The sequence below is a fragment of the Brienomyrus brachyistius genome, chromosome 11 (assembly GCF_023856365.1).
Source record: "Brienomyrus brachyistius isolate T26 chromosome 11, BBRACH_0.4, whole genome shotgun sequence".
Classification (NCBI taxonomy): Eukaryota; Metazoa; Chordata; class Actinopteri; order Osteoglossiformes; family Mormyridae; genus Brienomyrus; species Brienomyrus brachyistius.
Genome location: NC_064543.1, coordinates 24,676,214 through 24,704,188, shown reverse-complemented (window position 1 = coordinate 24,704,188; position 27,975 = coordinate 24,676,214). Strand labels below are relative to the sequence as shown.

At 42.1% G+C, this 27,975-nt stretch overlaps 1 protein-coding gene across 9 annotated transcripts in view; it reads right to left on the bottom strand.

The window, feature by feature from the left end:
- LOC125704238 (SH3 and multiple ankyrin repeat domains protein 2-like) overlaps nucleotides 1-27,975 on the bottom strand; it is a 208,630-nt gene that overhangs the window by 109,734 nt on the left and 70,921 nt on the right. For 8 of the 9 annotated variants that reach the window (XM_048969636.1, XM_048969637.1, XM_048969638.1 and 5 more), the window contains exons 9-10: nucleotides 25,050-25,127; nucleotides 6,960-7,026 (exon numbers count right to left, since the gene is read on the bottom strand). In XM_048969636.1, the coding sequence (XP_048825593.1) occupies nucleotides 6,960-7,026; nucleotides 25,050-25,127 (145 nt within the window). Of the gene's footprint in view, nucleotides 1-6,959; nucleotides 7,027-25,049; nucleotides 25,128-25,422; nucleotides 25,456-27,975 lie in introns of those variants that run through there. The other variant, XM_048969646.1, reaches the window with a different exon arrangement.

The window sequence follows — 27,975 nt, the reverse complement described above, 5'->3', positions numbered from 1 at the left end:
GGGTCTAATCCGCCTTTGTAAAAGTATCTATTTAAAAGAGATAATTACTCCTTCTCCCAGTAAAAGTATTTTAAATTAAATGATCAGGTAACGCAATTTAATATGAACCCTACGTGTTACCTATTTTTTGTACAAGGGAGTTTTTCTATTTAACTGACACAGGCATGTATTAAATTGACGAGGCTAAATAACATTTTGGAGACTGGAATTTAACCATTCCTGAAGAACTAACAGCTGTATTGGAAACAAGCCTTCAAGGTTGCTAGGCAACCCAAAAGGATTTCTCAAACCAGTTGCTTTTTTGGGGCATCAATGAAGTATTCTGCTATCTGTTGTAGTATGGAGGTACTTATGTGGTACACTTAGGAATGACATCTACTTTTAACATTTTGCTTAGGGTTGTACATGGTTTATATAGTTCTGGGCAGATATTTTTGAAAGTTTTTATTAAAATTCAAGTGGGACTGCAGACCTATTTTAGCACTGACCTTAGCATGTCTTACACAAGGGTCCTGCATCAGGGCTTTGAGCAGAGTGGTTACCCCATCATCTCCCACACACTTTCAGAGCTGGTTTCCCCAAAGCCTTCTGTAACCGGGAATTAGACCTATTAATTTGCAATGTGTCCTTTGTTTTGCTCCCATATTGTCCACTCATTTCCACGACTGGGGGGGGGGGGGAGCATCTTCTCCCTCTAGCTACAGACAGCTGTTGTAAACCACAACAGCATAGCACTGAACATAATTGGTGTTGAAGAACCTATCCCACAGCCTACATATACTGTGTACATTTGCTACAGTTTTCCCCGAATGCCTAAATTCATTACAAGGAAAGTTAAAAGCAGATGCAAAGCCAATATACCATAATGCTGGATTACATAGGACTTTAGCAAATGCATGTTAGCTGGAATGTCACTTCAGTTAAGGCTGCCTTGTGAACCTGCTGACCACACATACCATCAACTCGCAGCACCAAAGCATTCATGTTTTTTTTTTTTTTTAGAAAGTGAACATATAAACTAAAAGTATATAAAATGATCTAAATTAAAAAGGCTACGTGTACAACAGCATAATTACAGCAAATCTGTCTGTTGAGAGTCAGGGACCCTCATTCAACTGAAATCCCAGATTATAATGTCTTAATTAAGACTTACTAGATAAACATAAACAAAAAACATACAAGCTGAGTGTGTCCTGCATCAGTTATGAACCGCACTTAGCAGTTTGGTGCCTTGAGACTGACCCAGCTGAAATCATGTGAGCTAGAGCCTGTGCCTTAATGAAGGACAGTCTAAGCATGCACATAGGGTGGAGGCCTTGGTGACTGGGGGAGCCGAGATAAGTTAGCCTCTCAGGCTAGATAAGTTAACCTGTCAGCCTAGATAAATTAGCCTGTCAGCCGAGATAAGTTAGCCTCTCAGCCTAGATAAGTTAACCTCTCAGCCTAGATAAGTTAGCCTGTCAGCCTAGATAAGTTAATCTGTCAGCCTAGAAAAGTTAGCCTGTCAGCCTAGATAAGTTAACCTGTCAGCCTAAATAAATTAGCCTATCAGCTGGGATAAGTTAGTCTGTCAGCCTAGATACCTGTAAGTTAACCTGTCAGCCTAGATAAGTTAGCCTGTCAGCCTAGATAAATTAACCTGTCAGCCTAGATAAGTTAGCCTCTCAGCCTAGATACGTTAACCTCTCAGCCTAGATAAGTTAGCCTGTCAGCCTAGAAAGGTTAGCCTGTCAGCCTAGATAAGTTAATCTGTCAGCCTAGATAAGTTAAGCTGTCAGCCTAGATAAGTTAGCCTGTCGGCCTAGATAAGTTAACCTGCCCCTGCAATATCTGCTTTATAGAGAATAGCTGGAAAGACATTATGAGCTGGAGACACTAGCAGTTCACTCTAACAATGATGAACACTGCACAGGCCTTGTTTTCCTTAATTAAAAAAACTATTCTCAATCAGCGTGCTGCAGCTCTCAAATGATCTGTGTGGCAACATGCAGCGCTATCCTTATTAAATTGATAAGCTTTAAACAAAAGAAATTAATCATTTTGCACTACACCAAATTCATTCTAAGCTCTAAAACCATTTTTGTTTACAATTTTGCACATAGAAGTCATAATTAGAAAGTAATGTAAGGTAACGTATGAGGTTACAATATTGATGATTATCATTGCAAGCATAAAATTACAGACTTGTTTTTTCACAAATACTTTGATAGTGTTTCTTTGAGAACACCACTGCCAAAATGCCATTCACTGTTTTTCACTTAGCATCTCACATCTTACTGAAAACTTTTTATAACAGACTCCATGTTTTAATAAATTAAAACACATTTCCTTTTACTGTTTTAAAATGGCACAGCTAACATACGTCTCATTTTGGAATTGACAGAAAAAAAGCCAAGGACAATCTCTACTGGGTCACTTGTTACAGTTGGTTGGCCTCAGAAACATTCCAAATACATTTTCATAATTCATGTATGTGCCATAACTATTACTATGCAATGCATTCCCAATTTATATCTAAAAAATGTGATAAGACTGTTTCATTATCATGCATAACTTTCGTCAGCAGCGATTGAATCACAATAACAGCTATAATAAAATCTAAAGAAATTGTTCAAGTTATTCATCTTGAGGTTTTTAAGAAATATTAAATTATAACTTATATAAGGCGTATCAGCTACTGTAGTTCAAACTCTGAGCTATTAGTTAAGTTCTCCCCAAACGAGCTTGATGGGCTGAATGGCCTTCTCTCGTTTGTAAATTTCTTATGTTCTAAGCATAAAGAGTTCAGACCTCTGCTCACTGTGCATTTGGCATATATGCTGGGTATGTATCATCTCTGGAGAACATACTAAATTCCATCCCATCCATTAATTTTCCATAGCTGCTTGCTCTATGCAGAGTCATGTGGGTCTGGAACCTATCCTGTGAGCTACTGACACAAGGCAGGGAATAACCCAGGATGGCCACCCAATGCCACCCAATATGCTCTGTATATATTTTTATACAGATCGATAAACACAAACTGCAACTCTGGTGAAGAGCATGGGCACTTTTCGGAATAGATTTTGAACAATAGCTTTTATTAATGCATTCATATTTGTGTAAGAAAATTGCAATGCTATTGTACAGTAATTGTAATACATTGTACAGTCCAGATGAATATATGTCAAATGCTGTCAAAATATGCCAGAGTGATAAACCGCTGTCACTTCTGGGATGTTTGAGGGAAATGTATTCCAGTTTTTCTCAGACAGTTACCAATATGGGTGGCTTTTTAGGTATCCACACCAGAATGAGTGACACCATTGTGCTTTTTTTCACCAAAGATTATAGCAGACCTGAACCATGAGTTCTAATACACAGCTGTCAATCGCTAAGAGTCATATCATGGGAGGATAAAAGTCAAGAAAATGCATTTACTGATTTACACCTGTTGTTTCCCCATCTGAACGGCATAGTTGTTCTACTTTCATTTACACATACATCTCACACCAGGATAGCAGCGATATCCAGCACCTGCTTTCTGAGAAAACACTTTGGTATAATAATAACAGATTTGTTGCTCCCACCAAAAACCCTACAGATTCAATTAATTCCACAGGGTGACCTCCGTTCAAGGTTAGTATAATGCAGCTGAAGTCCAACTCCAGCAGGTTCCTGACCTGCTCAAACTTGCCGTGCTGCACCCCTGACAAGGTCCCCCAATCAGCCATGCCTACTCCACATGGATCTTCATGAAATTGTAAGAGGGTACAAGGGATTACAGGGATAAGCCTTAATTTTGGGACTTTAGACAAACACCACAGCCATGTAACTGGAACTTTGTCATAGATGGACTGATGCCTTCTGAAAAGGACAGTGTTTAATTTGTGTCTTGAAAGGTCACGTAACCCTTCAAGAACGTGTGATCCCTATAAATAACCATTCTGATATTAATAAACCCTAATAATCTCTATGGGTTATCTCCCTGGACAATTACTAGAATAAAAAACCAGGAGGCATTAATCTCTGATAATCTGAGAGGAACACATTTTCCCTGCAGTTAATTTGCATGCTAGCAGAGCTGTGTCACACTCAGCATGACTTAAAAAAGTGGCACAGCAGCCTTGTAGTTCCTCTGGACCGTGACCTGCTTTACAGTAGTTCACCTATGCTGTTCACATCCTTACTCAGAATGCAAAATAAGATTTAATAACAAATACACTTTTAGGTAACACTTTATATTAACAACACTTATAGACACAAAAATGCCTTTATAATGTATTCAGAGAACATTCAGTGCACCTTCTTAATACATTCATAGTGCATTCATAGAACATTCATAAGCAGCATAGAAGCATAGCTTATAGCTTAACAGCTTTAATATAGATTAATGACAAGCATTTGATTTTTCTAAAATCATACAATATTTGCTATAAATGTAGAGTAAAGCTGCTAAAGCATGTTCCATTGTTAAGGTTCACTTACCTGCTGCTTAGGAATGTTCTAGGAAAGTATTATGAAGGTGCACTAAATTTTCTATGAATGCATAATGAATGCATTATGAAGCTGCAGTTAGTGTAAAGCATTATACCAATGCATGTACAGAATACAGCTAAGCAAGGTGGATTCAAATGGTTACTGTTACAACACATTTCCAAATCCTCACAGTAATAAGAACATAACTGGCTGTTTGTAAGCGTTTAACACCTAAAGAGCTGCTTCCTGAGAGGAAGCTGATCACAAACGTTTTTTAATCCATCTTGAATGGCAACTTCCTCCTTTTGGATTACCAATAAGGCACCAGCTAGATTCCTCCAGCCAATTATCACACGGCTATGGACACCATGGTAACCATTGGGTGCTGCTAAGAGGAACGGCGATTTACATACTTGACTAGGGAGTGCAGATTTAGAGCTGTGATCTTTCACTATACTGTAAATTGGTGTGCTACAGGGCACAACAACCTGTACCATGCATCACATATCTCACTCTGTGAACACTGACATCTCATTACCTCAATCCGATAAACAAGGCTAGTTATTTTTAATTATGGCAAATATGGAGTATTTAACATATGATATGAAAGACAGAGAGAGGCAGACAGTGAGAGCATTAAATCTAAGGCAGGAGTCTGTGAAAGAAATGTAAGTGTACGTGTGAGAGTTGCAAACCTAAGCTCATAAATAATATTTTCATGTAAACCTTTATCTGATAAAGCAGAGAAGTTCAGAATGCGAAGGCAGCATCAAGCGCAAATTAAGTATCACGTTTGCTGCATTTCTCTCCGTCAGTTTCACTTTGCAGCAATTTGCAGCAAATTCATGACACTTCTGAGACTGCCAGCACTCACAACTCCAGCCATACATTTTACACCTCAGATTTCTTCATGAAAGGAACAGAAGAGACCAGGATAAAGTTGGAAGCTATAGAGAAAAAAGGCGACAGATGGGATTTTAAGAGGCAATCTTGATCTCCACCTTCTTCTACTGACACCTTTCATTATGTATCCGAAAAGGACAAAGCACAGCATAACAAACAAGTGTCTAAAGCTTTGCCCTTGAGTTCACTGTGAATATTAATGAATTATTTTGGCTATAATCTGTGAAACATTTTAAAACTGGCCTTAAGTTTAGTTGTGCTTTCGACGTCTGAATACATGCAGCTGTGTGATTTTGAATTTGTACATGCCCTTATGTGTAAAACTGGAAAAAAAGTACGTAAAACATGCTGAACTTGTGTAGTTTACAATTTATACATTAAACTTAATTACATGAAAAGACATGCCATCTCCATTAAGAATATTATATACAGAAAACACAATATGTAATAAAGATCACTCTGTACCAATGAGACTATAAATGCATGTACCGCAGCAAAGCAGTACCATTTTACCGATATATTTTTAAAATAGTCTGTACAACTGGCATTCTTGGTTGCAAAATGGAGAACTCAGCAGATTCAAGGAGTAGCAAAGGGATATTTTCATTTAAAATCTTTTTACAAAGCCATCTTAAATATCCCAATTAAAACCAATTGGTAAAATATAATAAATTCCACCTAAAATGTAATTCAGAACTATATTAGAACGAGAACTTATAGCGGTATATGTGGCAACCATAATAATGTTACAGAATTTATGGAATGAACACAGAATAAAATAATTGGTGCTTTTCCTTGTGACAGTTAATGAGAAGTAACACTAGAGAATACTTAACACCCTCAGCTAATGGTCTTACAGGAGATTCCAATTAGACTGTATGCAGAATCTGAACAGGAAGCATGATGTCGATCCACCAGTCTTCCATAACGTCCAGGGATCACTTTGGTCCACAGAAGCTCATAGCTGCTAGACTACTTCCTGAATTTCAGCCCATGGTATCCATGCTAGCCGACAATTAGCGGTATACAGTACATTAGCTGTATTTTCTAATCCTGTGCTGATTTTCATTTGGTGTGGAACAGCTGCGGAGAGCTGAGAAACAATTTAATATATGAGCTTGGTTATTATTTTCGGCAGACTTTAATCACATCCTATAGAACCTTATCCTAACATATGAGGCGATTAAACTATGTAGCGGGTGCTTGACTTCTCAGTGGGGAATCACAAAGAGGTACCCTGTTTTGATGCCGTTTCCCCTCAATGGGACAGGCAAGGATTTTTCCACACAGGCCTCCCCCCCATGACAGATGGGATGGGTATATAGAGAGATACCTAGAGAGAGATAAACCTTAGTAGGCTGCTGCCCCAGAAAGTCTAAAAGGAGGGAGGAGGTTCATGTAAAGCCTCCTAATGTTAAAATCAGGGCAGTGAAACTGGCCCTTAAACAGAATAAAATGTCAGCTGTTGTATTCATACCAAAAGGAGAATTCCAGTGAAAATAGCAATTAATAAAAGAGAAAATCCATATGGCAGGCAAGGTGTTCTAGCCAATCAAATGAATCTACACTGTGACAATTAATGCAAGAGGTTTGCTTACCTATGTCGGTTTCTTTGTGCTTTTTAATCAGTTCAGCCAGTTCAAAGTTTCCTGCGATTATCGCCACCTAGAGGAAAGGAGGTAAAGCTGTAACTGACCTGCTGTTATTGGTGGAAAAATGGCCAATCATGAATATCTCTCATTAAAAAGTTCATTATACTCTACATAGCAATATTTATTTTGCTCCCATTTTTGCACAATGTAAAGAGAAAACATTTCTTTTTAAATTGCTCCTTGGAGCATCCCTACATGGGTCAGACCATAAAAGTCTCAGTAAAATCCTTATGAATGAGTTACTTGTGTGTGTGCGTGAGGTTTAGCCATCTATAACTATTTACCAGTCATAGGCAACAAAATGTAAAACCTGTGTGGAATGTCCAGCAGGGTATGAATCTGCAGGCAGGAGCACACAGAAACACACTCCCACATGGGAAGACACGCAGTGGCGGAAAGCTACACCTAGGGAGGGACATACTCCTTGCTATTTCTCCACAGGCCTGACCCTTCCTGCCCTGCTTTGCAGAGCCGCGGCTGAAGCTGTTTTCTGTGCCTCATGATGTGACATGCACCTCCTCCCCAGAGCACCTTAGTCTCTTAAACAGAATGAGTCTCATTTTAATTTACACTCCTTTATCTCCTCACACAATGAAACTGAAACAATTACTAACGGAATAAGACTGATGAAACTAAAATAGAGGCTTTATTATAACTTTCTGTTCGTTATATGTACCAAAAAAAAAAAAATCATATTTATTACAAATGCGTGCAATGCAACAGTTTCCGTGTTATATTCTAAACATGATCAGTTAATTTAATATCATTGCGTAGAGAATATTATAATAATAATAATAATAATAAGAAGAAGAAGAATAAATAATAATAATAATAATAATAATAATAATAATAATAAAGGGGTGGCATGGTGGTGCAGTGGTTAGCACTGTTGCCTCACACCTCTGGGACCCGGGTTCGAGACTCCGCCTGGGTCACATGTGTGTGGAGTTTGCATGTTCTCCCCATGTCGTTGTGGGGTTTCCTCCAGGTACTCCGGTTTCCCCCCACAGTCCAAAAACATGCTGAGGCTAATTGGAGCTACTAAATTGCCCGTAGGTGTGCATGTGTGAGTGAATGGTGTGTGAGTGTGCCCTTCGATGGGCTGGCCTCCCATCCTGGGTTGTTCCCTGCCTCATGCCCATTGCTTCTGGGATAGGCTCTGGACCCCCCACAACCCAGTAGGAAAAGCGGTTTGGAAAATGGATGCATAATAATAATAATAATAATAATAATACATTATAGTTATATAACAATTTTAAAATACTAAAGGTACTACATAGGACATTGCAGAGTAACCAGATAAGACAAAAAAATAGTATATACGTAATAAAATATTACATTGTTATATATAATTTATATTCAGTGTGGGCTTATTTAAAATATAGGACTTATTTGTAAAAAAAATGAAATTGTAGGATTTTTAAGACAGCATCTGCTTACCTTTCTGCTAAGTTTTAAAGTGCCATTATACTAAAGTCCACATGGGGGCCACAGAGAAGTGCTTTCACAGCAGACCACAGCCTGCTAGGATAACTGCACAGTGCCATGGTAAACCTATCACCAGAGGTAGAGATTTCAGGTCCAGAAAGTACAAATCCAGACCAAGATTTTGTTTCAACCAACCAGTTGAGTATAAAGGGTCACAGTCACAGAGTACGCAACTGGTTGGTTGAAAGAAAATCCTGGTCTGGATTTGTACTTTATGGACCTAAAATCTCCACCTCTGCCTATCACATTAGTGCAGTGAAGGCCTTCCTAAAACTCAAGGCTCAGATAATAGAGAAGGGAAACACTGAAGTCATCATTAAGTGACAAAAGAAACACATGACATTATACTACGCATGATTACAAACTAGGGACACAGTCATCATGTTGGCTTTACTGCAAAATTAATTCTTTAAAGAGTTTATGAATTTTTATTTTCTGTGCCTGGGAGCATGTAATGCTTAAGACCACCAGGAAGACGACAGAACACTATTCTTGGGAAATATTTCAAACGCCAGGCTACAATATCAAATGGAACCAGTTCTGAAAGAGATCTTTCCCTGTGAGCAAATGCTCAGGTTTAATGTAACATTGCATCTTTCCCACGAGAAGCAGAATAACCAGATATTACAATAGTAAAATGTTTTTATCGCCTTCAAAGGACAGATCAATATCAATTTTGTTTCATGAACAGCATCTCTAAGAGGTTTCGCTGGGGGAAAGAAATACAAAAGGCATTTCCCTTATGGTGAATTGGCATGCACCATGTGCACCGCAGGAGTGTCACATTTACAATAGTATGAAATGTGCACAAGCTGGGCACAGATGTACCTGAAATAGGGGCAGGGGCGGGGCCACAGTTGATTGGCTCCCGAAGTTCCCTATCCCCTCTCTTTCACCATTTCAAAAAATATCATTGATTCATGATAAGGCTGACCCCCCTGTATGAATTATGCCCCCTCTTATGCCCCCTCACCTTAAAAAATCATAGAATTGCCCAGAATTGGGAACATTTTCCCCAGGTAATTCAGTTTGCCAACAAGCCAAACATGACCCAGCACTTGTTATGGTTGCTCACATAACAAAATGCATGATAGCTCTTTCCAATCCCAGGACAGGACCAGGGCAGTAGTATTTCCAAAAATACCTTTGGATAGAGTCGTACCACGCGGCCGAAGCTTGCCTCATCCAGCTCTTACAGTGGTGAAGCTAAAGACATCGGGAGCGCGGCCGGTGAAAGCCAACGGCATCGTCTTGCATCTGATTGAGGATGTCATCCCGTGGGCTACCTGGTCAGCACTTCTTCATTAATCAGTATTTTGTGTTTTTTTTACAGAGGGACATCCCAGGAGATAATGTTTATCAGAAAACCATTCAGCAGCTTTGAGCCCAAATCTGATCCTGACTTGGCAGATTGTGAGCTGAAAAGCATATCTTACTAATATAACAGGAAGCCCTCAGTCAATGAACAATACTGTAGTTAGATCAATAAAAAAAACCCACTTCTCAGTTAACCACAATTTTTTTTTATTTCTGTTCTCCGTCCCTAATCAGTGGTTTCAAATCAGTACATTGGCCCCAGTGATAGGCCTCTGGCCTGGAGCTATTAAAATTGAGGCCAGCATCGTTAACCCGTTCATTGATCCCAGAGGATAGTATTTCAAGTGTGGTGCAGTAATGTATGTTTTTTTTTGTTGTGGGTGTCTTTAAAGTATGCAGCATTGCTATGGAAACTCCTTTTTGTGTGCTTCTGAGAGGGAAAGGTTGTGCCTACAGCCTTTCCTAAGAAAAGAGTGAGACAGGAAAAAAATCATTGAAGGAAAGCATCTACTATCAGAAGGCAAGGACCGTGCTTGTAAGAAATGCAACAGCGATCATCAGTACTTATGTTCAGATAGACAAATATACATTACTGATCTCAAGAGGATATTTGGTTGTGTATGGCATAAGGCTGTTTGATATACCGGTATCAGTACTGTATCTCGATAACAGAAATATACTTTCCGACTCTGCACTTTAAGGAAAGAGTCACACTCGTATCAAGTATCTCTTGCACAGAGAAGTTTCATAGACTGAAGATGGAAACTGCTATCGCTCACTGCCCACCTCAAATTGATAAGCAAGGTGGCAAAACTGAGATACGGCATTATTTTGGTTTTAAGCCAAATGAAAAGGGTGAATCCTCAGACTCGACAGTCCCAGCGTGCAAACACTCCTATGAGGGGGCAATATGTCTAACTTGGGGAAGCATCAATCACTCGTTCACCCTGATTTATTAAAGGAGTTTTACACACTGTCAGGTGTGCAAGATAACAGATATAAGGCATATGATAGTGATTATGTTTTGAGTTTAAGAAATAGTAGGTTACACTCCATGATGAACAGAACCAAAAAATATAACCCTAAAGTGCATTATTGATGAGGTTTGGTAACAGGTGAGGTAGGCTTTGGATTGTGCAGACAGGCCTATACTACTTCCTTTGAATCTATTTTTTTCACTAATTTTAATTAAAATAATTTTTTTAATAGTCCAGTTGTTTAGCCTAATTCATTCGCCTACTAGGGATGTTCACTTGATGTTACTTGAATCCTGCCTAATGATAATATGCTTAGTATATGCTTATATATTTCTATATACTATTGTGTGTTACAATTCTTTTATAATTACATGAATTATTCACATGTATTTTGGACTGTAACTTTTGTTTCTAAATGTATGATACATTAGAAAGTTTAGCTTTGTTACATGTTCAGCTTTCTGAAAACTGCAATACTGCATTTAGGCATGAGGAGGTGCAAGATTTAATATAGCCCTGCAGAGCATGTAGTGAAAACTCCACTTAAGTGCACTTAAGTCAGTGGCAGAATGCACTTAAAGGTCATTGCAATACACACATATTGTGGTGTTTCACATCCCAAAGTGTATATCTAATAAAAAAAAACAAAATTGCAGAATTCTCCATAATACATTTTGCCAAACAGCTACTAATAAAATTCGCAAAGCAGGGACACTAGTGGCGAATAGAACAATATAAAATTTATTACAGAACATTCAGAAAATCATCTTGCGTACCCCAGTTTCAGAATCACTGAGCCGTACGATGTTCCTGGGAAGTTTGCAAAAACATCCACAGAATACGTTTAGATGGTCGATGGCCATGATCACAACAGGGTGGTTGCAGCTTCCGTTTTGACCCTTGGCTGCCTTTTGTTGTGCAGTTCCAATTTTGAGTTGATTTGGGGTTTATCTTGGAGAAGTTAGAAGCTATATATTTTCAAAGTTAAGCCACCTATCAATTCATCCTTCTTTTTGCTTTCATTTAGCAAATATGCCTCAATTTGGTGTGATTTGTCTCAAAATTTGATCAGGTCCAGATCTTTACAACATGTCTGCAAAGGTTGGCAAAAATCTGTCAAATACTTTTTGAGTTATCGTGCTAACAACTTTGCAAAAAGTTTCCAAAAAGATCCACAGAATAAGTTTACATGTCAGACAGCTTTGTTCACAAGATGGCGGCTGCAGGCTCCATTTTTGCTCTCATCTGCCATCTGTCTTGCAGTTCCAAGTTTGCTGCCCAACTGTCATTGCATTTAATTGTGGATCTGATTAAGTGTACATTTTTAGATTTAGAATTTCATCCAGATAATAATAATAAATCCATTAAAATAGGTAAATACTGTAGTAATAACAAACAGATTTACCCTGTTCATAATGATAAGCCTCTAATCATTCCATCCTTCTCTTTGTTGTTACTAAACATAATTGCTTCAGTTTTGGAATGATTTCTCTCAAAATTTGACCACTTGCAGTTTGTCACCTGCAAAGCTTGAAAAGGATCCATACAATACTTTTAGAGCTTCGGTGTTCACAAGACCAGTTCTATTTTGACGATCTAACGTAAAGTGTAAAAAACAAAGCAGAACGAACAATTATGGGCGTGTCCAAATTCAACTCGCTATTTTGATGTCGGAAAAACCAGACTTTGCGCCAGCGCATGGCGGAAAAAGTTTGTTCTAAGCCTCTTCATTATTAGAGGCATATTTTGGGCGTGACAAGCAATAAACCAATCGGAATGGCACGTCACCCTTAAAAGGGAGCAGCGTACTGCGGATCGCTATTACAGTGGCTCGTTTGCCTGGCAAGCAAGATCGCTTTTCGGCCGAGGAAACGGATGTGCTATTGTGTGAAGTGAAATCGTGCAAGCATAAAGTGTTTCGAGGTGAAGCAGGTGTGAAATGAGGTAGCAGCTAGCGAGTCTGTTCTCATTTTCTGGCATCACCAGATCAGATCATCATCCAGTGTCGAAAGCGGTACAATAATCTCAGAAGATGAAGAAGCTTGCTGCTGAAAGAGCACAGTGACTGGGGACGGGGACTTCATTGTGGTTGTGTGTGTTTCTAATTTTAATTTTGGGTTTGTAGCCCTTCTGTTGGCTGTATTGTAATGTACCGCCTGAATTATCTAAATATCTGAAACGCATTTTCTTTCAAATATCGTTTCACTTAGAGTACATGCTGAATTATCATAATGAACTCAAACTTCTTAATATATCTTGTTTTTCTTTTGGTGTTTCATTAAACAGTATGATTACATGACAGGATCAGATGTACTCTATAATAAAACATATATAAATGAAATAAAAAACCATTAGTACACACTGAGAACATAACCTATGTCCATAAGGAGGTTCAGGTTTAACAATGCTCTACTCACAACAAAAGCTCAATGTCATTTCACAGCTTTAAAATAGCAATTTGCCGACAATGCACCCGGCTACGCCTCATTTAAAAAACACCACTCCTACGAGTGGAAAGCAGGCGCAAAGTCATTTACTATTTTGACTATGTGTGCGCATGATATGAAAACGGGCAATGTGCTGCTACAAAACTAGCAAAACCACTTTGCGCATGTGGAAAATAGAGCCCCAAGTAGTTACTACGGCCGCCGTTTTCTTCCTGCTACATAATTTTTGGGGCAATTTGTTAAAAAAAAAGTAAATCAGGGATAAATCCATCCATCCATCCATCCATCATCTCCCGCTTAATCCGGGGTCGGGTCGCGGGGGCAGCAGCCTCAGCAGGGAGACCCAGACTTCCCTCTCCCCGGCCACTTCGTCTAGCTCCTCTGGGGGGACCCCGAGGCGTTCCCAGGCCAGCCGAGAGACATAGTCTCTCCAGCGTGTCCTGGGTCTTCCCCGGGGTCTCCTCCCAGTGGGACATGCCCGGAATACCTCCCCAGGGAGGCGTCCCGGAGGCATCCTGATCAGATGCCCGAGCCACCTCATCTGGCTCCTCTCGATGCGGAGGAGCAGCGGCTCTACTCTGAGTCCCTCCCGAATGACTGAGCTCCTCACCCTATCTCTAAGGGAGAGCCCAGCCACCCTGCGGAGGAAACTCATTTCGGCCGCTTGTACCCGCGATCTCGTTCTTTCGGTCACTACCCAAAGCTCATGACCATAGGTGAGGGTAGGAACGTAGATCGACTGGTAAATCGAGAGCTTCGCCTTTTGGCTCAGCTCTCTCTTCACCATGACAGACCGATGCAGCGCCCGCATGACTGCCGACGCCGCACCGATCCGCCTGTCGATCTCCCGCTCCATCGTTCCCCCACTCGTGAACAAGATCCCGAGATACTTAAACTCCTCCACTTGGGGGAGGACCCCATCCCCAACCCGGAGAGAGCACTCTACCCTTTTCCGGCTGAGAACCATGGTCTCGGATTTGGAGGTGCTGATTCTCATCCCAGCCGCTTCGCACTCGGCTGCGAACTGCTCCAGCGAGAGCTGAAGGTCACGGCTCGATGAGGCCAACAGAACCACATCATCCGCAAAAAGCAGAGACCTAATCCTGAGGTCACCGAACCGGACGCCCTCAACGCCCTGGCTGCGCCTAGAAATTCTGTCCATAAAAACTATGAACAGAATCGGTGACAAAGGGCAGCCCTGACGGAGTCCAACCCTCACCGGAAACGAGTCCGACTTATTGCCGCCCATGCGGACCAAACTCTGGCACCGGTCATACAGGGACCGAACCGCCCTTAAAAGGGAGCCCGGTACCCCATACTCCCGGAGCACTCCCCACAGGACCCCACGAGGGACACGGTCGAATGCCTTTTCCAAGTCCACAAAACACATGTAGACTGGTCGGGCAAACTCCCATGAACCCTCCAGAACCCTGCTGAGAGTATAGAGCTGGTCCACTGTTCCACGGCCAGGGCGAAAACCACACTGCTCCTCCTGAATCCGAGGTTCGACAATCCGGCGGACCCTCCTTTCCAGGACCCCCGAATAGACCTTACCAGGGAGGCTGAGGAGTGTGATCCCCCTGTAGTTGGAGCACACCCTCCGGTCCCCCTTCTTAAAGAGGGGGACCACCACCCCGGTCTGCCAGTCCAGAGGTACTGCCCCCGATGTCCACGCGATGCTGCAGATGCGTGTCAACCAGGACAGCCCCGCAGCATCCAGAGCCTTGAGGAACTCTGGGCGAATCTCGTCCACCCCCGGGGCCCGGCCGCCGAGGAGCTTTTTGACCACCTCAGCGACCTCCACCCCCGAGATAGGCGAGTCCACCCCCAAGTCCCCACACTCTGCTTCCATATTGGAAGGCGTGTCGGTGGGATTGAGGAGGTCTTCGAAGTACTGAGGTCAGCAGCGCACCATCCCCACCATAAATAGTGTTGATGCTGCACCGCTTTCCCGCCCGGAGCCGCCGGATGGTGGACCAGAATCTCCTCGAAGCCGTCCGGAAGTCGTTCTCCATGGCCTCACCAAACTCCTCCCACACCCGAGTTTTTGCCTCAGCGACCGCCAAAGCCGCATTCCGCTTGGCCTGCCGGTAGCCGTCAGCTGCGTCTGGAGTCCCACAGGCCAGAAAGGCCCGATAAGACTCCTTCTTCAGCTTGACGGCATCCCTTACCACCGGTGTCCACCAGCGGGTTCGGGGATTACCGCCGCGACAGGCACCGACCACCTTGCGGGCGCAGCTCCGGTCAGCCGCCTCCACAATGGAGGCACGGAACATGGCCCATTCGGACTCAATGTCCCCCGCCTCCCCCGGGATATGGGAGAAGTTCTGCCGGAGGTAGGAGTTGAAACTCTCCCTGACAGGGGATTCCGCCAGACGTTCCCAGCAGACCCTCACTATACGCTTGGGCCTGCCAGGCCTGGCCGGCTTCCATTCTCCACCAGCGGAGCTAACCCACCACCAGGTAGTGATCGGTTGACAGCTCCGCCCCTCTCTTCACCCGAGTGTCCAAAACATGCGGCCGCAAGTCCGACGACACGACTACAAAGTCGATCATCGAACTGCGGCCTAGGGTGTCCTGGTGCCAAGTGCACATATGGACACCCTTATGCTTGAACATGGTGTTCATTATGGACAGTCCGTGACGAGCACAGAAGTCCAATAACAAAACACCGCTCGGGTTCAGATCGGGGGGGCCGTTCCTCCCAATCACGCCCCTCCAGGTCTCACTGTCGCTGCCCACGTGAGCATTGAAGTCCCCCAGCAGAACAAGGGAGTCCCCAGGAGGAGCGCTCTCCAACACCCCTTCCAAGGACTCCAAAAAGGGTGGGTATTCCGAACTGCTGTTTGGCGCATAAGCGCAAACAACAGTCAGGACCCGTCCCCCCACCCGAAGGCGGAGGGAGGCTACCCTCTCGTCCACTGCGGTAAACCCCAATGTACAGGCGCCCAGCCTGGGGGCAATAAGTATGCCCACGCCCGCTCGGCGCCTCTCCCCGCGGGCAACTCCAGAGTGGAAAAGGGTCCAACCCCCCTCAAGGAGACTGGTTCCAGAGCCCAAGCCGTGCGTCGAGGTGAGTCCGACTATATCTAGCCGGAACTTCACAACCTCGCGCACCAGCTCAGGCTCTTTCCCCATCAGAGAGGTGACATTCCATGTCCCTAGAGCTAGCTTCTGCAGCCGAGGATCGGACCGCCAAGGTCCCCGCCTTTGGCCGCCGCCCAGATCACCTCGCACCCGACCCCTATGGCCCCTCCCATGGGTGGTGAGCCCATTGGAGGGGGGACCCACGTGCCTTGTTCGGGCTGCGCCCGACCAGGCCCCATGGGTGTAGGCCTGGCCGCCAGGTGCTCGCCATCGAGCCCCACCCCCAGGCCTGGCTCCAGGGGGGGGCCCCGGTGACCCGCATCCGGGCAAGGGAAACCGTGAATCCAAGATTTTTCTCATCATAAGGGGTTTTTCAGCCGTACTTCGTCTGGTTCCTCACCCAGGACCTGTTTGCCTTGGGTGACCCTACCAGGGGCATAAAGCCCCAGACAACATAGCTCCTGGGATCATTGTAACACGCAAACCCCTCCACCACGATAAGGTGTCGGCTCCAGGAGGGGGATAAATCATCCATATAATATTTTTATGAAGCAGTAATAAGGTCTATCAACACTTTGTGACATCATATTCGCAAGGTCAGATGTCATCTGCTTTCAGCCTTCCCTTTGCTGGAGCGATTTTGGAGCAATTTTTCAGCAAAATCTGAAAAAGTCTTCTCATAAACCTATTACTCTCCTTTAGTTATTGTCTTAATGGGATCAATCATCAAAACTGCCCCTTTTTTGCTGTCACTATGCAGCTCTGCTTCAATTTTTATAACCCATACAATGTCTCTGCAGAATCTGAAAAAGGTCTATGAAACAATTTTTGAGTTCTTGTCTTAACATGCAAAGCAGCAGTGATTTGTATTTGCCATCTGGGGAATACAATAATACAACATCCTGCAATTAGACAATTAACTGATTCAGATAAGTCATGAGCATTAAACACTACATAGAAAAAACTTCAGCATATATCTATTAAAAAGGGCTTTAAAGTATAAATTAGGATTCAAGTCGCAACATTTTTGAAAACAATATTCTATCGATACATACAGAGTGATGTCAAAGAGCGAACTGAATGTAGCTGAGCATCAGAGTTGAACTGGAACCCCGATACTGTGGGTGTAGGAGGCCGGTATCCCTCTCTATGCTGGAACAGCTGAATCATCCACAAACAGTCAGAAGCCAAACCCACAAGGGAGACACCAAGGGCACCCCCCAGTGCCCTCATTATATAAAGCAAGGCGGCCGTCCTCAGCAACAGCAAACCAAACCCAGTACTGTAGCTACAACAGCAGTAATTCCCTGTGAAAGATTGTTCTTAGTAATGCTAAAACGCATGTGGTCCTGTGGGAAACATGCTATCAAATATCGTTCTTCAGACTGTTTTCACTGGGCAAAAAAAACATATCTAAGGCAATTCTAGCATGTCATAATGCACATATTTAATTAGCAACACCCCCACCACTGGAAAGGAACAAACTGCAAGTGAATTAGCAGCACGAAAATATAGACATATCCCAGCATCAGCCTTATTGGGAAGAGCACTTCCCCAAAAATGATGCATGAGATGACATGAAAGAACTTCAGCTCCTGTTAATGAAGTCATCTGCAAGCATAGAAGCACCTTAAGGAGAAGATCTTCCTTACATGTTATATAAAGTAGACAAAAAGGCGGAACCATTGCCACGAATCTCTTTTTGATCATGGTATATTTTGTAAGCCAGCGTGTGTGTAGGGGGGTGGACAATTTTATGCATGTTGTTTTGCATCTTTCTACATTGCATATGCAAACGACATTTGTGCACAGAAACACTTACATTTAAGCCCCTTTAATTATTGTGTTTGAAAAGGCATTTAAAGCAATTTGGTGTTGGGTTAACTGTACTTCAAAGCCATTTATAACATAGGGAAAACAAAATCAATTAGAAAAGCCTATCTGAGGCAACCTGGAAGAGCACACTGAGTGAGGGGCTGCTGTTCCAGTGCACACAAAACACATAATGCACACAATGCACATGTCCTCATGTTCTTGTTCAGGAATGAGCAAGGACCAGTTTGGCACTATGCTGACTGAACAGAAATAGCCTCTCAATAATCACCCAAGCTATGCATGCAATGCTTTCTTTCAACAATAGTGAGACATGAGCAGCCAGGTTTTCATATTTGCTAATTGTATTCCATGGACTTTGGGGAATACATATGGTTAGGGGGCATTGTATAGCTCAGAAGGTCTCTGTGCCTCTGATCAGAAGGTTGCCAGTTCAAGCCTGGCAGAATATCCACGTGTCTGTAGGCTCCTGAGCAAGGCCCTCAACCCCCAGCTCCCTGGTTGTGTTAGGGAAACTACTGGAGCATAAAATCTACAGGCACCATAAGGAGAAAAGCGTCCTTACATGTTATATAAAGTAGACAAGCTACAAGCTATAAGCTATTTATGATTAAGAATAGCTAAGCTACAACAAAGCTACTTTTTATGTAGTAATTAGCTATCCTCCAAGCTACAGTGAAAAAGTAGCTAACTATGTCGAAATTACCCCATCTAGTAATACTTCTTCTTTCTGCTGCTGGATACTCCTAAAGCATATTAATTAAAAATGTGTAACATGATGTTAAAAGTAATATGAGAATCTATAATTTTATCAAAGTAATTTCAAATCACAAAAAGGTTTCAAAAAAGTTTCTTTGTTTGGTGTAAACCAAGAGTACTTCACAATTGCTGTGTGAAAATTAGCAGGGTTACAATAAAAAAAGATTTTGATATTCTGTCTGAGAACCAAAGTGTTCCTATGCATTTTAATAAAAGTTTCTAAAATATTGTTTGAAGTATTTTTCATGTATTGAAGTGAAAAACACCAATAAAAAACACATGGTGGTTGAAAATACCTGTCTTTCTAAAGACAGAAAAATACAGGTCATCGTCAACTTAAGACCGCAATCTGTTCCGAATGACCCGTCGTATAGATTTTTTTCAAACTTTGCACTGGCATTGCAGGTGTGAGGCACTAAACCTGATTAAATTTTGACACACATCATCTCAAAACTGAAGCAATGCTCTACCACATTTATTCCAATTAAGATGATAACTCAAAAACAATTTGATGGATTGTTGTCAAACTTTGCAGAGGCATTGTAGTGGTCCCACACAGGAAATTATTAAATTTGGAGGCATATTTCCCCAAAAATGTAGTGGCGGCACTGTATTGCAGCAAAAGAAGGAAACAGCAGCTGTAGAAGACACTTGGACTTGTGAGCACAATAACTCTTAAAGTATTGCATGCGACTTTGAAGGTGACAAACTACAAGTGATAAAATTCTGAGATAGATTGTGCCAAAATTGAAGCAATGGTTCTTAGTAACAGCAAAGAAAAAGAAAAGATGATCAGAGGCTTATCTTTATAAACAAGATCAATTTATTTGTTTTTATTACTATTTTGACCTTGTTGGGACCATTCTTTCAGTCCCCCTCAAGGGGACACTTATACATTTTTTATATAACTCTGTAAATACCATAAAAATACCAAAAATCTTGCATTTTGTTTGACTACTTATGGTTATGGATAGGGCTGGGTAGGGGTTAAGGTTGCTATTGTTGGGATTAGAGTTTTTCTTATGGAAAAGAACGGACAGTTGCTACAAAGATATGAATACAAATGTGTGTGTGTATGTGAGTGTGTCTGAAAAAGAGAGCAATTAACCAGATTTATCCATTCAGAATGTGGTTATAGCCATCAGGCAAGATAAAGTCACTTGTTCATCAATATTCCTTGCTGTTCTGTGGACAAGTAATTGGTATAAAGTGCCAAAAGTTAAAAATATTTTGATTTGTAAATACTGTTCTTTTGGATTGTCACCAACCCCTTGTATTATTATTGATCCTTGTGGGGAAATTCTCTCTAAGCCACCCCCATCTTGCTCTCTGTAGGTGAGAGCAAGCTGGCTGTGAAGGACAGCCACCCATGCCAGTGCCCAGGGAGCTGGGGGTTAGGGGGCTTGCTTAAGTACATCGTGCACACCTCCATATATGGCAGTAATATTTAAACGCTTTTTTGATAGGGCCCCCCAGGACAGATTTGTCCAGAACCCCCCCATACATAAAACAGTATTGTCCACAAGCCACTGCTCTAAGACTACACAAAAGTGTTATTACGGGAGTTGCCTTCGACAACATATACATTAATTTTAAATTTGAAACCAGGAAAATTATAGCCCACAAATGGCCACTGATGCTGTGCTTCACTGGAAGTCTATGGAAGATTCATGTATGCCTTGTCTAAATGGAGAATAGACAAAAGCTTATTGGTTAATTTTCTCCGATTATGTGTTTTTTGAGCTTCCCTGGATGCCATGCTTCGTTGGGAGAGCTTCATACATAGTTTTTGCTTAGGCTACGTTGATTTGACAGATTAGACTTGCAGTCAGATATTTTAGACCAACCTGAAAGGCTTCTCTGCATGGTGATTGGAAGACATTCCAGCAAGACAGGATAAAGTACCAATCATTTTATTGACATCGGTAGTGTTGCCTCGCAGTACTTATTGATTCTGTCTCATACAGGGGCACAGTAGCATTTTATTGAATCCCAGAATGACAGCTTGTTTCGTATGAACATCATTCATCATTGGCATTTTGAAATATTAACAAAGTCGTTATCATTGAGATTTGAGATTAATTATTTGTTTAATGTTCAGTAATAGTTCAGTGATTTTTAGTGCACTAGTTTGGTAGTTGCTTGCTAACTAAGCTGTATGAGTTCAAAATGATCAAATCCTTTCTGCAAGAGCCACGCTGGTATGGCAGGGTGACATAACAAAAAGGCCTTTTTTGGTCATATTGTCAATTGCTGACACTCTGCTTCCCCCTTTTAAAAATCACCATCCGCCACTGGCATCGGCATTCATTTTCTACTCTTTTTAGGTGTTGCTTTGAAATCACATTTTTTTTAACACTACTATCAGCTAGACATTTCTCCACAGTTTCTCCAAGTATATTAGCATTAACTGAGCAAAGTCCTTATGGCACCAGTCATAACAGTTCGATGAATTCAATACATTGCCCCTGTCAATTTTACTCATTGTAATTATTTTAATTTGTATTAGCACTGTTGCCTCACGTCTCTGGGACCCGGGTTCGAGTCTCCGCCTGGGTCACATGTGTGTGGAGTTTGCATGTTCTCCCCATGTCGTCGTGGGGTTTCCCCTGGGCACTCTGGTTTCTCCCCCCACAGTCCAAAGACATGCTGAAACTAACTGGAGTTATTAAATTGCCCGTAGGAGTGAGTGTGCCCTGTGATGGGCTGGACCCCCTCCGTCCTGGGTTGTTCCCTGCCTCGTGTCAATAGGCTCCGGACCCCCCGTGACCCAGAAGAATAAGTGGTTTGGGAGATGGATGGACGGATAGAGTCGTATATTTTGTATACTGTAGATGTATAATGTGCTGACACTATTTTTAATATTTCTGAAGGCTGCAGTTTCAAAATAGAACTCACCTCAACCCCTCCCCCAGTACTGTTTTTTTCCTCACCTGTGCCTCCCACCCCCACAATTCCTTTCCATCCCACAATTTCAATACCTTTGGTATATTCCATTAGTGTAATTGTTACAATTCTTACTCATACGTCACAGAAAATTTTGGTCATAATACAAAAGAGAAATAAGTAAAATATAAGAATAAAAAACTATAAATATGCATGCAATAACAATGTAAAGCTTGTGGCTTGAAATCCAAGTGAACACACACAAATTGTAGCTGTTCCCTCTGCTGTAAATCTTTTTTGGTAAATTGTCAGTTAAATATAAGTTAAATGTATGTTGTTCACACAGGAAAAAATGTCTATGGCCCCTCCAGGGCTCAGTATAAACCATTAATGCATCAGTTACGGTTCTTACTGTTATGTCACAGAAAATTTTGGTCATAGTGCAAAATGTATATATTTAAACTATATACATGTAAATATTTAAACAAATAAATAGTACACATGACATTTTCAGATATGGACATTGAAACATACACAAAAGAGTATAAGTAACCACCTAATTGGTGGGGAAAGATTCTGAAAATTGTCATATAAGTGAGATGCACAATAGATGAATAAGTATACTTTAAGATCTATATATCACAAGGTCTCATAGCATTCAGGTAAAAACACATTTATTAACTCTTATTTTTTCCCGATGATCCATCCAGTACTTCCAGAAATTATACAAATTGGCGAGTGTGTGAGGAGTATGGATTAGATGTCCAGGGAAAACAATGCTGTCATTTCTGGCAGGACCAAATCTAGTTATAAATGAATTGGGTGGGCAACAGGGGTAGACAAAACTGGAACCACAACCTGGGGCAATGTGGTTAAAATCATGCCACAGGAGGAAAAATGCTATGAATGCTATGAATTATTGATTTGCTTTCAGTTCTCCAGCGAAATATGCACTTCAGCCAATAAAATATATGCAAATGGTTTCATAGGTGGTTTCCTCCAACCTTCAACCCATGTGAGAGGGAGATAATATTAACAGTCCTATACGTCGAGGGAGACATATATTCACTGAGCTTAGATGAGTTCATCAATGCATTCCACCCTAACACAGAGGTAGCCAATGTGACAACTGGAGCTATATCTGGCTGCATTGCAGGGCTGTACTTGGCACTGGAGCACCAGGAGGACACAGCTGACGAGCAAGCGTGACACTGCCAAAGCCGGCTATTCACAGGTTCAAGAGGGCGATGGATTTTTAGGAGAAGTGCCTGCTTCTGCTCCTTCTCCATTATGGTCGACCGCCCCTTTAACAGTCATATCTGTTAAAGATACAGAGGCTGATTGCATAAACGCCTCTCCTCTGTGTGAATGAGACACGATGCCCGGCAGAATAGGCCACTCTTGTTTGGAGCGCATTCAAACCGAGAGGCCCTTTGACAAGCACCCTTCCGGCAGGTTGTGAAGGCGCATACAGAGCACAAGTTCCCCTAGAACGGCGCACCCCTTAAAAAAGGATAAAGAAACACCCCTGGCAGACGCATGCAGTCACTCATGAACACATAGCAGGCCAAGAGATCGAAACATGTTCGCACGCCTACGCACATGTGGGCAGGCGTGGCGTACAAATGTTCAGACACAAATGCAGCCAGAGTGTGTTAATATTCCAAACAGCCACGGGATGACCTGGGACCAGAAAAGATCCCCTTTAGCTACACTTCTCTTTTTCACTCTAGAAAACACATCAGACATGGAGGATAACACATCCATACATAGACACATAAAGCTCCTTGACCAGTCTGTCGTACTGCAATACAAGCCGCTTGACTTTTATCAATATTCAAATAGTACAGTATATGCATTGATTAAAAATAATTTTAAATCAAAAACATCGTGTGCTGCCTGAGTATTTAAAAGGCACAATCGTTTGTATGATCCATCGAAGTGTGAAGCTTTTGCTTATTCAAATGTATGTGTGAGTGTCTGAGCTTAAGCATGCAGCCTCTATACTCAGCAGTATGCTGTTATTTCAGACATGGAGAAAAGCCTGAAAACAGACTCTGGCACATACAGTAAACCTTCCAATTACCTGAATGAAATCCAAATCAGTAACTTAAGACATTATCCAGATCAGACGACCACTCCTTACCGTTTAGTCCTTAAAGTCCTTAAAGTCTCCTACTGTAGGACACGTCAGCTGCCTTTGTAAGACAACATTAACTACACCGCAAATGAAAACCAGTCTGAATAATCTTATTTTCATATGCAGTATATTTAGTTCAACCATACATGTAGTTCAAAATACGCTCCACTTCTGCAGAAAATCATCAGCTTTCAATCACCAGCTGAACACCTTATTCGTATGTAGAACAGATATGGCAAGGTTTTTTTTTTTTACTATGCTAATGAGAGGGATTCACCATGTTTTTTGGAGCACTCTGGAAAGACATCATGAGAAAAATGAGTGTGGCAACCTTAACACCCCTACAGAGAGTGCACTCTGCCCTTTCGCTAGTGATATCTAACGTCTGCATGGCATCAATGACAAAGCATAGAAAACACATGCAAAAGAACAGGACTGTCATGTCAAAGCATCCAGAAGACTAAACAAGGCTTAAAATACCATGATGTTTAGACCAACGTGACTGCGACTTGGGCTGAAAACTCTCAAATGTATCACAAATATAACACTCAATAATGTCGTCCACCAGAGCCGACAGTTTGATGTGTTCAGCTGAATGAAGTGCATTCGCTTCAGCATAGGAGTGCTCATTATACACTGAGAACCACCTTAAATAAACGCTTTCTCCTATCCACAGCTCTCTAGCTCACAAAAGGGCATCATGTAAGTCAATAAAGCCTGTGATTATGGGCTCAAGAGAACATGATCAATGCCAAGAAAACTAAAAAGTTAATACAGTTGGTTTTACTTGGCATCAACCATTTTCTCAGCAAAAAAGAAACAACATGAAAGTTTGAAGCAGGCAGACATAATAAAGGCTATGGAAGATGTTTGCTTTTACGAGAGCTTAGCATAGGCTTGGAGTGCTGATAGCAGATCCACGTCTCTATAGTTTTTATAGCTCTGTGCTATAGCATATAATGGCGATGCTGTTTTTTAATTCCGGTTATGATGAGTAAACCATTAGATAACTTGCATTCTGGAGCACATTCAACCTACAGCAAAGCCTCTGGGCTCTCTGACTGTCAGCGGCACCGGCAGCAGTGCAGAGCTGTGTCCGTACCTGGAATGGGGTCTGGCTGTTGAAGTTCTTGACCTCCTTGTTGGCTCCACGGACAAGCAGGACTCTGGCACAGTTGTCCTGGTTCAGGGAAGGGTGGGGAAGAAGGGCAGAATGAAAGAAAGAAAGAAGGAAAGAGGTGAGCATGAGCTTTTCCCGCTTCTCCCGGTGACAGCGGATCATCCCTGGTGCTGGCGCTGTCCCCAAGCCCCCTCAACCAGAGCACGCCCCCACACCCCTGCGAGGGGGGGGGGCAGCATCCCAAATCTGAATATACATGTAAATAGTCTAGCGACCCATTCATACCCAAAGTGGGTCAAAGTCTGAGAAAGTGTCCCCCAGCCCAGGCGGTACACTGCAGCCCAGAGGTCCTCACCACGCACAGGTGGGGGGTGACGCCTTCACCCCCGTGGCCCCTGTGCACGTGCGGCACAGCAGGCTGGTGGAGAGCCGGACGCAGAAGCTACGTGCAGTAAAACAGGGTGAACGTCTACCGCTGTCGCTGTAAAGTGAGCCCACTTTGGGAAGCTGGATTCGGCAGCCCGCCCACAGAAAATTCACCGCGCAGGCACACACACCACACACACACGCACACACACGTACTTTGCAAACACACGCGTGCGCGAAGACACAGTCACATGTCAGCCAAGTCCTTCCTCTGCTACTATAGCAGCTTACTCCTTCGCTCCATGAACAACTGCCATCTCTTCTGCCTAGAACTCAGGTCCGCATTTCAGTAGCTATATAAAAACGACTCCAGAATATTCAGTGGGAGTTTAATCTGCAACGGGTAAATGCAACGGCTTATATAATCAGAAAGTTGATTTTTCAAATGAAAATACACATTTTACACATTTTAATGCAGCAAGCAATCCAACTAGTGTGTAAATTCATCTATATCTGACTTGCAGAAGAAATTAATGTTATTGATCATCGAAATGATTACGTTGAAGGTCCCTGCATCTCTCAATGGTATCACCTGTCACACAAAAACCTAAAAAATAAAACAGAAAAGGCGACTCCTAATTTCAAGTAGTGTGAAAAGTCGTAGCATCAAATGATTTCCCAACAGGAAAGATGATAGATGATCAGCAGGCTTAACTTAGCACATTAATTAACCAAAACTACAAAGTAACACAGAAGTAGAATCTGATCGATGGCCCCTGCCAGGTACTGTGGCGATTAGCAGGACTGTCATAATATTAATGACCTGGAAAATAAATTGTGGCCATTTAAAGGGTTAGGATTTAACCATCTATGCTTTTCCAGTTGATTCACATTCATTTTCACATGACTTGGAAACCTTTAATACTTTAAAGAATGTGGGATGGAGCAGACCGACAGAGTCCTGACTCTTCAATTATTTCCCAGGGTGAACTTTACTGTAATTATTTGACGTGGTTGTCTGGAAGAATCAGCATGAAAGTAGCTGTCGAGGAGCCGGAGACCTGCCTGCGTCTGCATGGCATGTGCATGAATACATTGCAGATAATGGGGGGAAAGCTGCAGTCCCTGCAGAATGCCTGCTAGAGAAACAATGAAGTTATCCTTTCAATTATTCAGGTCTCTGGTATTAACTTAAGACACAGTAACACTACCAAAAAATGGCACTGTGTGTTTCAGAGAATGCAAAGGTTTTGTAATGGGCTGGCCTGCGTGTTTTAATTTATTAAATTAAATCATGCAAATGTTTCTGCACTTGGACCAACATCTTGTTTTAACACACTTCTTAATACATAATGTGGGGAATGAAAAGCATTGTGTTTAAAGATGAGGTTTAGACTGTTTTCTATGGGAGGCTTAGGTGTTGCAGTACGGACCTTCTGGAAAGCACTGCCACTGGCACTGTTTAGGTGCCAGTAGTTCAGCACCTAGTGCAGTGGAAAAGCAGCCAGAGTCTGAAAGATGTACAATCCATTTCAGCTTTTATGCTCCATTTAAAACCATATCTATTTCAGGAATGTTATAATACGACATTCAGTTTGTAAGGCTGTGCTTGTCTTTGCTTGTCGCTGTTCTTCTTATTATTAAATGGACAGCTTCATTTGCATTCTGTACTGCAACAGCAAGACAAACAAGCTCTCCAAAACTTATCATCAAATCATTTTTGTATTATTTTACATGATTAAATCTGTTATAAGGATGAATCTCAGTCAAACCTGATTTCACTAACTGATGCAGCCTGACAGAGGCCTAACTGTGACGATATGCCTAAAGTGCAGAGCTAAAAACGACTGTCATGTGAGGTGATTATGTAACACTGTTTCCTAATCCACCAATGCTGAGAAAACAGCTTCTTCACAGGGTACAGCACTGATACCCTTTCAGGGGCCACTGAAGCCAAAATGAAGAAGAAAAAATAGACTCACAATGCCTTGAAAAGCAGTAAGCGTTGTTTATTGATCCAAGCACACTGCAGGCCAGTTGATTAAACTTGATGGGGATTGGGGACTTTGTGCACTTCCCAGTGATGGGATGCAAGAGCACAGCACAGTGGGCTGGTGGGCAGCCTTTCGTCCTGGGGTGTGGGCCTGATTCCCATTTCTGCTCTGTATGTAGTTGCCATGTTCTCCCTCACATTCCTGGTTTACTCATGGTGACCTTAGGTGTGTGTGTTTGCTCTGGGAATCCAGGGATAGGCTCCTATCTAACCACAACTTTCCACTGGATAATGATGAAAACAGGATTTGTAGGTGGATGCATAAGAGTTAATCAAGTTATGAATCATGAAAGGCAAATATATACACTGTATACTAAAATGGCCATATTATTATATTATTACAAGCTGTTTCAAAATACTTACACAAACACTGAAGAGTCTGGCCTTCTCTACATTCATGTCACACATTTTTAAAAAAACCTTAACAATAAATCTGACCATAAATCTTCTGAAAATGTAATTTGTTGATATATCAAGATAAACCAGATT